General features: G+C 29.5%; 1 protein-coding gene across 1 annotated transcript; it reads right to left on the minus strand.

The window, feature by feature from the left end:
- Window positions 1-3256: 3256 nt before the first annotated feature.
- LOC110796769 (protein RESPONSE TO LOW SULFUR 3) lies at window positions 3257-3979 on the minus strand. The gene has a single exon (XM_022001857.2). The coding sequence runs from the start codon at window positions 3850-3852 to the stop codon at window positions 3487-3489; it is 366 nt and encodes a 121-aa protein (XP_021857549.1). The 5' UTR covers window positions 3853-3979; the 3' UTR covers window positions 3257-3486.
- Window positions 3980-12920: the final 8941 nt, after the last annotated feature.

Genomic DNA, 12920 nt, shown 5'->3' on the forward strand with positions numbered 1-12920 from the left:
AACATTATAAATACAGAAAAGAACATATCATGTAGAACACTTATTTTAACCATGTAAAACAACATTACCAATAAAAAAAACGAACAACAATATAGCATAAAAGAACATAATAAAGTAAAGAAAAAGAACATTAAAAATAGCAGAAAAGAACATATCATGTAGAACACTTATTTTAACCATGTGAAAAAAGAACAAAAAATAAAAATAAAAGAACAACAAAAATGGTAAAAGAACAATTTGATCTGAAGTGTGTAATATCAAAAGAACAACAAGTTAAAGCAAAAAAGAACAAAGAACAACAACCTAAAGCAAAAAAGAACAACATGTTCAATAATTACTTTCTGTATTATTACAATCTCTTAATACATATATGAGAACCAATATATAAAAGAACAAAAGATAAGACTAAAAGAACATATAAAATCGAAAAAAGAACAGAAATCAAAATCATCAGAAATATATAATCAAGATACATTAATCATCAAAATTATCAAAATATAGAATCAAAATACATTAATCAAGGTTATTGAGAAATGCAGAAATCGAAATGATCAAAAAAATCAAAATAAATTGAAATGATGAAAATAATGAACATGGAAATCAAAATCATCATAAATAAGTAATTCGTTTTAAAAAATTGAAAAATTACCTTCACAAATCGGATTATCGGCAGAGGAATTCAAATTTGAAGAAGAAGAATCAATAGAATTTGATATTGAAGTAGAAAAATCAACCAATATCTGAGAATTTTCCATTACTTTCTCTCTCCTCTTCACAGTTTCTCTCTCATTTCCATAGTTTTTCTCTCTCCTCTTCACAAATTCTGATTTGAAAATTATAAAAAAGAAGGTATATATACCAGAAAAATAGAGTGAAAAACAAAAGAACGAAAAAAAAAGGACAGAGCAGTCATTGTTCTTTTTTTTAACAAAAGAACAACGTTTGTTTTTTTTTTTAACAAAAGAACAACGTTTGTTCTTTTTTTTATCAAAAAAACAACGTTTGTTCTTTTCTTCTCCGGATTCAACAAGATATCCGTGTTTTATATTTATTGCATGTCGTTTGGGCACCAGTGCACCAAGAGCACTGTGCACACCCCTGCACCATCATATTTGCGGATAGAGCCTAGACGTAATAAATAACTGTTCATTCATCTTGGTTGGTTGTCGACGGTGAACCTACAATGAATGGCCACCGTCACCGTCACCGTCACCGTCATGGACATTAAAGTCTATCCTCTTCAAGTTTCAAAATCAATTGTTGATCCTTTTCTAACACTAGCTTCTCAGATTTTGCTGTAACTGATTGCTATTACGTCTGTTTTACTCTTTCAACTTTAGCCCAAACTCATACGTCAAGGTTCCTAATTAGCTCATTGTGCGGATTCTTTTTCACTCTACTCGTTTAGTGTTGTTTTTCATAATTCAAGGAATTTGTCGGTTTCAAATGAAAAAAAGGTTGCTTAATTATATGTCCACTATATTAGAATTTCATCAAAAAAAAAAGTTCATAGATAAATCAAATTTTTTATTCACAATCTCTGTTTTTCTTGTTGCAAGTTTTGCAACATTGCCGATGCTCATTAACAAATAAAATTACTCATTAAAAAAATGATATTTTAGAAAAGAATTTAACACGATTTTACATAATCATATATTTTCGTATCTGATTTGCGTAATTGCGTTGTCTTTTTGTCCTATCAACTTCTGGGTGTATATTTGCATGTAATTTTGTTGGATTATTATTGAGTTTCAGCCTTATAGTTTTGATGTTTTATTGTTAGTAAACATGAATTTCTTGCAATTGTTCGCGGGTCTAAATTATGAATAGTTTCACAATGATAGACATATTTAGGTTCCGTTTTATTGGACTTATTTTGACTGAACTTATATTATCTGAACTTAACTGAACTTAACTGAAGTTATCTGAACTTATTTTATCTGGAAAAAACTTATTTTGTCTGAAATAAACTTATTTGTGTGTGAAAAATGTCTGAAATAAACTTATTTTTGCTGAACTTATACTATCTGAACTTATCTGAACTTATTTTGTCTGAAATAAGTTAAAATAAGTCGAACAGAACAGGGCCTTATTGTCTTTCATTCTCATTTTTTAGTGGTTTTGATAATGTGTCAACAAATTAATGGTGTTGTACAAGAGAATCCTGTACACTAGGTGTACATGTAGCCTTTTCCACTTCTTAGTTCTTACTCTCTCTATTCTAATATACGGAGTAAAGTTCCAATTTCTATTTTCACGTTTGTCAATATACCAGTCATACCACCATATATTTAATTAATTAGCATTAAACATTTTGATGATTAAATAAAGTACCATTAAACAAGATCTCAAATGTTTTTCTTATGTATTGAAAATAATTTAGAAAATTACCTTCAATTATGAATAGTGTCAAAATTTTAAATTGGAATATCACTGTAAAAGTATTTGTTAAATTCCATCAAAATCATTTGTATCAAGAAGCTTATTTCCGCACTAATGACACAATACTCTGCAATTATGGTGGGCCAATTAGCATAATACTGATTGGGGAAATTTCTCAATGAAAGTATGAAACCATGAAAACAATAAAGAAATTTTATCTTAACTGAGCTTGATTTATTTGAATTAATTTTAACTTATCAAAATGTATCTGATTTTATTTTTTCTAAAATAAAAACTAAAATCACAAAATAAGATAAATAAAAGTATACTTATATCTCTAACTAGTTCACACCTTTTCCTCCATTATAAGTTGAAGTTACAGTCATGTCATGACCAATTCTTAGTTTTTTTGATGTTTCAAATGGTGTACTGCGTGTCGCGACCGGCTTTTAGTTTATACTCCCTCCGTCCCGGAATACTCGACCCGATTTGACCGGCACAGTGTTTAAGGGACTTGAATTGACTTATTTAATTTAATAGATAGTAGTTGATAATGGGGTATTATTTTAATGTAGTTAGTGGAAAATGTGTAAAGGGGTGGGGTTGGGGGAGAGTAGGGGTTGAATTTTTAATTATTTTTTGTATGGAGTAGGTGGGTTAATAGGGGTGGAGTGAGAAATAATATAATATTGTTAGAATATTTCCATTTATAGAAACAAGTCAAGTATTAAGGGACGGCCCGATAAGGAAAACAGATCAAGTATTTCGGGACAGAGGGAGTACTCCGTAGTGTTTTAAATGTCGTATTTTCATATGATACGAGTATAAGATACTAAACATTAACTTAGATCAATTTTAAAATCGAACAGAGGAATTCCGTAGCTGAATAATGCATTCGAAAATATCGAAAATTAAAATGCCACACAACATTTTACAGGGGAAAGTGGGAAACAACGTATACAAATTTCACGTTCATTAATCCACAATCTAACTCACATAATTACCCAAATCACCTTGCCTTATCATTACAAAAATTTTCCCACCAACGTCAAACTACAATTAAACATTTGAACCAAAAAAAAAGGAAAAATCAATTAATCATTATTATTGAGAAACAGGGGAGATAGAAGCAGATTGGAGGAGCAAATGAGCACGAGAAAGCTGTTCCCTCAACGCAGAAACACGAGCGTTATACTCACGCGCTTGTTCAACAGCTTCAACTTCAAGCTCCCCTAATTGTGAGCAAAGCATCTCCTCCGCCTCTTCTGCCACCCTAACCCTCTCCCAAACTTTCTGGAGTTCTCTCCTCATCTTCTCTTCTCTCTCCAAACTCGCCTTTAACTCTCGTTCAAGCTCCGCATTCCTCATCCTCATCGTCTCCTTATCATCACCATTTTCGACGACATTGTTCCTTTTGTCGGAGGTTTTTCCGCTGTATTGTGATGAATATACGGCGATTGTTGGCGCCATTGTTATAACAAACGGTGTAAACTCAAAAAAGGGAAGGAAGAGTGGTGGTGGTGGTGGTTAAGATTTTTGGGGTTTGATTAATTAATTGAAAGAAAGATTTGTAGAAGGTCTGATGTTGTATTGGTCTAAAAATGGCACCACTTTTTATAGGACTTGGTTAGAGTGTCTAGGTTCAATGTACCTTGTTAATTTGTTATGAAATTTGATTATCTGGTTTTTTTTTTTAAATAAATTGATTATCTGTTTTTATTTTCCTCTTTTTTTGTCAGGTTTGATTTTTTGAGATCGGCAGAAACGTAGGAGTGTAGGACGTGTACTAGTGGAATCATTTTTGGGCTTTGTGTGGCTCATAGTAAAAGTCTAAAAGTGTTGTTATCATTTCAGATTTTCGGTCCAATTTTTTGGGCCAATTGAACAAATTGGTAAAAAGTTGTACTCCGTATTAAGAAACACTCATGTAGTCATGCGGTAATGTAGTGAAAAATACGAGGTAAAATTGTTTTTTACTATCTAAAAAAATTGACAAATTATTTTTTACCACCTAAAAATAAAATAAAATTTGTCTCTTACCACCTCTTAACTACAAAGTAATAATTTAGCGATAATTAGACCGTAAATTCGGATTGAGCTTGCAAAGAGGGTGTGGATCACCGAAAATACCCTACCATGTTTTATGAAAAAAGTTAATTATTCGATCTTTTCATTACGATAATTGGAGACTGTTGTTAGACAACTGACCTCTTAGGGTAAGTCATTGCGAGGTGGAGCTGGCAATTGACTTTTAGCCTTAATATATATAAAAAAAACCCGAGATAAACAATAAGAGACCGAGTATTAAGTTCATATGTAGCAAGCATATCCAACTGTTTATTTAGAGGGTTCAAATAAGCAAAAACCAAAATTAATCGATTTTTATCAATCATGTAAGATACAACCAGTTGTTAATAACAACTACCCTGAAAGAGTAGATAAATGCTCAATTAGTCAATTATTTATTCACCACATATAGATGAAGTATATGACAGTTTTAGCCTTCATGATGTTGATGACCACTCAGTAAAATGTGGTGGAACCTCAACCTCAACCTCAACCTATCAATTTGAGAAACAATTCATAATGTAACTCAGTTGGCATTATATTATATGGCCTACCAGGAATACAAAAGCATAGCACTATGAAATTGATATGGGGTGGAGAATGACATTACAATTTACAAGGATTAATATCAAATTAAGGATGATGTATGTGTGTACGTAGTGTAGCAGGTATAGTTGCTAACTAAGCTAGCTAGAAGCCGCGGTCGTGCCTAATTTTATGATTAACTAATGAGAACACCAGTTTTATATATTTTTATATCAAACAAAGTGTAATTAAAGTGAGTGATCAACCTTGTAAAAAAAAAAAGTGAGTGATCTACTCTTGTCTCTCCGAAGTTATTGAAGATCTGGTTATTAGGTGCTTTTTTTTTCCCCCGCAAATGAGTCATGAGGATAATATAAAATATAAATGGGAAAAGGGTGATTCAAACTTGAAACCTGTACATAGATCTTATTCTTAAGTCTTAACCACTAGGTCAAGATGTTATTGGTCGGTCTAGTTCTTAGATGGATGATCGGGTAAGTACGGAGCAACTAAATCATTTTCATTTCTGGAATAAACCGATCCGATTGTTTAGTTTTTAGATGAGCGGTCTTATGAGCATAAGAGAAAAAAATAAAAAGATGTAGGGCACTCAATTCTTTCTTTATTATCAGACTAGGTGAAGAGAACAAAACCTTAATTTTTTTTTTTTGTATCGAATAAGACGAATATCCTAGGTTATTAGCGGAGAGTCAACCACTTTTGAGTACATTATTTGTTTAATTAATTGAGACATTAAGCTAAGCTCCCTCACCCTGTCATATAAGGTGTTCTTAATTTGAGTGTTTAACTAATTAATTTGTTGTCTTGTCATACATCGATGTTGTATAGTAGAAAGAAAATCACCCGCTACTCATCTCTTTTACTTAGATAACCAATGAAATTAAGAAAAGGATCACTATTTAATTGATTGGAAATTGGGGGTCCAATAATATAGAGCAATTTCCTTCAATATTGCATAAAGATCCAACAATTCCCTAAATACGTTACTTTTTAAGTTATTTCCCACCATACCGTCCACGTAAACAAGGGAGAAAGAGAAGTAATTTTTTTTTTTTTCCGGTTCAGCATTGAACCGCTATATGAGATAGCGGTTTCGTTTTAAAGCAAACCGCCATCTCAGATGGCGGTTCAATGTTATAAACCGCTATCTCAGATAGCGGTTTGTATTAAAACAAAACCGCTATCTCAGATGGCGGTTTACTTAATTGTAAATTATTTTTAACATGAATTACAGTTTAAATAGAAATATATTTTAGAAGTAACCTATTATGACATCAATTGTGTCTGTAGCTCAGTGGATAGAGTGTGTTGTTTCTACGCAGGAGGTCGTGGGTTCGAATCCTACCTGATGTGTTTATTTCTTTTTAACCATTTATTAATATTCATAATAAACATTTCTAAATTTAACTTATCAACATTAGTGTCTGTAGCTCAGCGGATAGAGTGTTTAATTCCTAACCAAAAGGTCGTGGGTTCGACCCCTAGTTGATGAATTTTTTTTTTTAACCATTTATAAATAGTACTACCTACGTGATTATAAACCGCTATCTCAGATAGCGGTTTACTTAAGTCAACCGCTACCTGAGATAGCGGTTTAGTGTCGCTTCGTTAAAAAAAAAAAATGACCGGTTTTAATGCTGACGTGGACGGTATGGTGGGAATTAAGTTAAAAAGTGACGCATTTTGGGAATTTGACGTTCTTTAAACAATATTGAAGGAAATCGCTCAATAATATAAAGGCTTTGATCTATTTTTAAATTATTTTTCAGAGATAAACACAAATAATATTAATTTCAACATGAACAATCAATAAAAGTGCATGATGTTTCGTCACGAAAGGGGACAGATTAAAGCCACAATAATAAATGTACGTAATGAAATAATGAATGGAGAAGTTCAGAAGTCATGAATCATGATCGATTTATCGAGAAATATGACATTTTCTTTAAGAGATATAATAAGTGATTATAGATATTGAGAGATGTAAAGTTGAATTTACAAGAGTAGGAGTCGTCAAAAGAGTTGGACATGGGCCAAGCTAGCACACGAGCTGCCCAAATCCAACACGAGAGGTGCCCCGATAAGTCATGGGTTGTACATCGACATCATTTCAGAAATTTGGTACGATTATGGTGGCCAACCCCACGCCATCATGCTTATATTTAAATAATTAACAAAAAGATCTTTAAATTAGTAAGAGAACCCGCTAGCAGTCTAGCACGACACAATTAATCCGTTTCTGACATGGCACATGAGACGGCTCTTGCATGGGCCTCAATTATGGAAGAGAGGCACGAACACAATACGTCACATCATTCCATCGACCTGTTTTAGGCACGAGGCACATGGGCCCACCCGACACGTACTCAACTCTAGAAGTCGATCTCGATCAATTCAATATTTAATTACCATCGAGAGCCACATCAAAGTATCAAACACTAGTTTCGTGGCTAACAGACGATACTGGTTTCTCGCCGTGTACTATTAGTTTTATTTTATTTTTGACGGAAAAAATACTAATATTCTTAATTAAAGCATATACGGTAGGATAACAAGGCCGGACATTGCACGAGTAATTTTGAATTATTACTTAAATACTTAACTTTTTAAACCTTTAAAAATTAAAAAAAAGATCCTTGATTAAAAAATAAGATTGTTATACAAATATCTTATTTCTATATAGTAGGGTGTTAGTGGGAACGATTCGTTTCAACAAAGTCAATGATATGATGCTACGTAACAAGATCATGAAATCGAAGGTGTAATTAAGGTGGTGTTAGTCTAGACCGTTGGTTCTATACATTTGTCGCCACATATTTCCATCGTAAGCATGATTGAGATTTCAGAATATATGTATTCTTTCTTTAACTTTTCATTGTACTACGTAGATCATAAATTCAAACATCCACCGTTTGGAAATTGAAAATACTCGTAACGTTGGTCACTTTCATGTATATCAATGTACAATTTTAATCGTTAATATCTTAACTTATATTCAAGCAAAATTTTTAAAAAGTTAATATTTTGAACGCATTAATACGTACGAATCTAACAAAATCTCACATGACTATATTTTAACTGACGTATAAATTAACAACAATAGTCAAAATAGAATACTTCCTCCATTTTTTTATTATTGCACCATTTGGGTTGGGCACAAGATTTAAGAATGGGGTTAAAAGGTGATAAATGACAAATATACCCATGTGATCTAAGTACAAATGTGATTTAACAAATGATGATAAGGATAGAAATGTCATTTTATGTGGATAAACTTACCAAAAAAGGAAATGGTGCAATTAATATGCAACTTCCGAAAAAGGAAAACGGTGCAATTATAAAAAAATGGAGGAAGTATGTGAATAGTGAAAAAAGTTCAAACGATACGAGTATTTCTAAACAGATGAATAATATTTATGAAAAGTCGTTAAAAAAGGATGTATATATGACACACACAACGATATGAAAAGAGAACATGAAAAATAAAACGGTCGTTGAAGAAGGATGTATGTATGACACAACGATGTGAAAAAGGAACATGAAAAATGATCAATATGCAACGATTGCATCACAAATTCACAATTATTCATTAATCCTAGCGATTGTCTTGGTCAAGTATTCGTAGGTCAAACGCTCAAGAGTCGAGAGGAATAATGGTAAGGGATTCCACAGGCCACATCTAATCCCTGTTTACTTTTTTTTTTTTTTCCCCTTCTCAAATCTTAAATCATGAAAGTTCTTTATGTTTTGGAATACGTGTCCAAATTATGAAAACTTTGACCGTAAATTCTTACTATTATATACATCAAAACGTTACTATAATATCTTGTTATATTAGTCTCGGTATCTATTTTCAGAATATCAACTTTTTATAATTTTTCCACCTACGAAATTGGATATATTAGTAGTTAAATATTGCATTGAAGTCCGTGCAAATAGTAACTATAAAACTTTCTGAAACGGAGGTAGTATAATATTAGGCCTTTTCAAAGTCCTCTTTCCAAAAGGCTAAGGCAAATTGAACTCTCGCCTCCATAACCTTAACTGATCAGTATATAAGGGGCTTTACCCCCTACTCTTTACCAATATTTATAAATGTCTTTTTAGTGGTCAATTAATTCACCTAAAACCAACTAAGATAACCTTTCCTCAAATTCGGATAAGAGTTGATTTAGTCATAAACCCTTTTATTCCCCAAGAGGCAGAGTTATATTACCTGCCTTTCCAATTTATATTGCAAGTTGTAGACAATGAAACAAGTCATCAAGAACATGATCGAGATAGAAATATTTGTAAATGCTTATAGCTTAATTTTCCATTTCATATTTGAAACTATTTAGAGTTATTTACTACTACGTGTTGGAAATAATATGCTGTAACCATGAAATTAACAATAACAATAAATAAGAAATACAATACTCAATAATTGATCTCAAAAATAATGATGCTTACACTCAAATTTTAGGGGAGCCCGAGCTAATAATATAGGAGTATTATAAAATTTTCCCTCCGGCAACCTAGTAAAGATCCTTCACTGATTTTACTCTCAAAAATGTTGGGAAACCAAAATTTATGTATGCAAGATCAAACAACAAACGTAAAAAGCTAAACTCTTAATCTTATACTTCATAGTTCATACACAATAAGGATTAAGGAATACATTATACTACATAGTACAACCAGAGTTACATAAGAGGGAAATGAAAAGGAAAAAACAATGATCCACCCCCCACTTTCGAGTAATTTTATTATATACTCCGTTAAACTTGTATAGTTGTATACTTGTATGTACATATGCACAGCATGATACATCACTTCAACCTAAAAAGTCTTGCCAACAAAACACCACCAAAATTTCCAAGTCCATGCCAAAAAAAACAAAAACAAAAACAAAAACAAAAACAAAAACAAAAAAAAAAAAAAAAAAAAATCAACTTTCCTTACAGTTAACTTTCACATTACTAATTCAAATTACACGTTTACACTGACAATTATTTCCGAACAGAGGGAGTAACCTATCCATATGAACCTTTTTAATGCATGGTAATGGAATGTCCTTGAAGAAGTTTTTGTGCTTGGGAGAGTTGATCCATCAACGCTATCATCCGAGCTTGAAAATCTCGCGCTTGATCCACAGACTCGGCTTCAAGCTCTCCTAATTGTGAACAAAGCATTTCTTCTCCATCTTCTGCCACTTTAGCCCTCTCCAATGCTCTATACAACTCTTCCTTAATCTTTGTTTCTCTTACTAGACTTTCCCTTAATTTTCTCACTAATTCTTCGTTATGCTTCTTAATAAGATCATAATCTTCTTGGTAATCATTTCCCATTATGAAATTAAATTGCTAAGATTATGTTTAGAAACAAGATTTTTGTTGTAGAGAAATGCAACTTTTTGGTTGAAAAATAGGATAGAGGTTAAAGGTGCAATTGGGTGTACAATTTTTTGGCACAAGGAATAAGCTAGGTTTGTGTTGGCTCTATTTATAGAAAGAGTTGGTTTTATTGTTTTAATATTGTTTTAATATTTTTTTGATTTTTTTTATAAAGGTAAGGAAAAGAACTTAGGAGTCCCTCCGCACAAGGGTAAATCATAAGTAATTTAATATTTTTTTGATTGGTAAGAAAAAATACCATACAAAATCAGCATCTATGTATGACAGACCACCTACTGCGTGCAGGTTAACGCGGTAAGGAAATCTCCACTCCCAAACGTAAGCAGGTAGTTAGATTCAAACTTGTGATCTTAAAGTTTTCCATCATCTCTACCAAGCAAGCTTGGTTATTACGGAGTACGTATATTTTAAAACTATGTCTAGGTTCAATGTATGTATCAAATTTCTTAAAGAAATTAATTGTAGAATGTTGACGTAGTTGCTTACCGATTTTGTCAACTATAATGAGTATAATCGTTTGCATTATTTTTGTAAGGGTCGTATTGAGACATTAAGTTATATGGGGCCTCAAATGTCAATTTTGTTGAAATTTAAAATGATGAATGTATATATTTCCAACCATGTTCGAGAATCGTAAAATAAAACGAAAAATAAAAATAAAAATATTTGGAGAAAGTTTATCTTTCATTTCTTCCTTAACAAAACAACAAGAAGGTTGTATACAAAATAATTCAAGTTGGGTGTCCTTGAGATAAAACTCTGTAATTCTTTTATTGAACACTTGCAAAGTAACCACGTGAATTTGGCCCACGAGTCTCCATCAATTAAGCGACCAAATTAAACAATCCGAGACTGAGGACTTGCATACAATTGTAAAAAATCGAAGTAATATGTAATGCTTTCGTGGATCACTTGAATCAATAAAAATTAATGTGGATAATTAAACGGCAAAATGAAAATGGTATAAGCAAGATTCGATTTCAAGTTTTGGGTATTACTCTTTTAAAACTTTACCAACTATATTTTTCTAAGTTTAGAGCTAACTTAGGCCCTGTTTGGTAACCAGCTTTTTACTGGCTTTTTCATTGGCTTTTGGCTTTTGGCTTTTTAATGTGGTCAAACAGCCAAAAAATGTGTTTGGTAACTGGCTTGTTGGTTGGCTGAAAAGCCAGCTTTTCCGCCAAAAATGAAAAGCTAGTGTGATTCGCTTTTTATGATTGGCTTTTGGCTTTTCACTACTTAAATTACTTTCTTATCCTTATTTTTCACTACTTAACTAATAACTAATAACTAATAATTAATAATTAATAATTAATAATTAGTAATTAATAATTAATAACTAATAATTAATAATTAATAACTAATAATTAATAACTAATAACTAATAACTAATAACTAATAACTAATAATTAATAACTAATAACTAATAACTAATATTAATAATTAATAATTAATATTAATAATTAATAATTAATAATTAATAATTAATAATTAATAATTAATAATTAATAATTAATAATTAATAATTAATAATTAATAATTAATAATTAATAATTATTAATAATTATTAATTATTAATTATTAATTAATAATTAATAATTAATAATTATTAATTAATAATTAATAATTAATAATTAATAATTAATAATTAATAATTAATAATTAATAATTAATAATTAATAATTAATAATTATTAATTATTAATAATTAATAATTAATAATTAATAATTAATAATTAATATTAATAATTAATAATTAATAATTAATAATTAATAATTAATAATTAATAATTAATAATTAATAATTAATAATTAATAATTAATAATTAATAATTAATAATTAATAATTAATAATTAATAATTAATAATTAATAATTAATAATTAATAATAATAATTAATAATTAATAATTAATAATTAATAATTAATAATTAATAATTAATAATTAATAATTAATAATTAATAATTAATAATTAATAATTAATAATAATTAATAATTAATAATTAATAATTAATAATTAATAATTTATAATTAATAATTATAATTAATAATTAATAATTAATAATTAATAATTAATAATTAATAATTAATAATTTATAATTTATAATTAATAATTAATAATTAATAATTAATAATTAATAATTTATAATTTATAATTAATAATTTATAATTAATAATTAATAATTTATAATTTATAATTTATAATTTATAATTTATAATTAATAATTTATAATTTATAATTTATAATTTATAATTTATAATTTATAATTTATAATTTATAATTTATAATTTATAATTTATAATTTATAATTTATAATTAAATGACACATTTTTTTTGTCACGTTTTCCAATGAAATATTTCAACCATTAATACCTTTTATTATCAATGGTTAAAAATTATAAAAAATTGATATTATAAAATTATAGGATGAGACGATTATAACAAGACCCCACATGACTATATTTTTTGTTAAGTATAAATCACAATTGATGGTCAAAGTATATTATATGAATAGTGCCAAAAGTACAA

This window comes from Spinacia oleracea, chromosome 3, assembly GCF_020520425.1.
Source record: "Spinacia oleracea cultivar Varoflay chromosome 3, BTI_SOV_V1, whole genome shotgun sequence".
In the NCBI taxonomy this organism is placed as follows: Eukaryota; Viridiplantae; Streptophyta; class Magnoliopsida; order Caryophyllales; family Amaranthaceae; genus Spinacia; species Spinacia oleracea.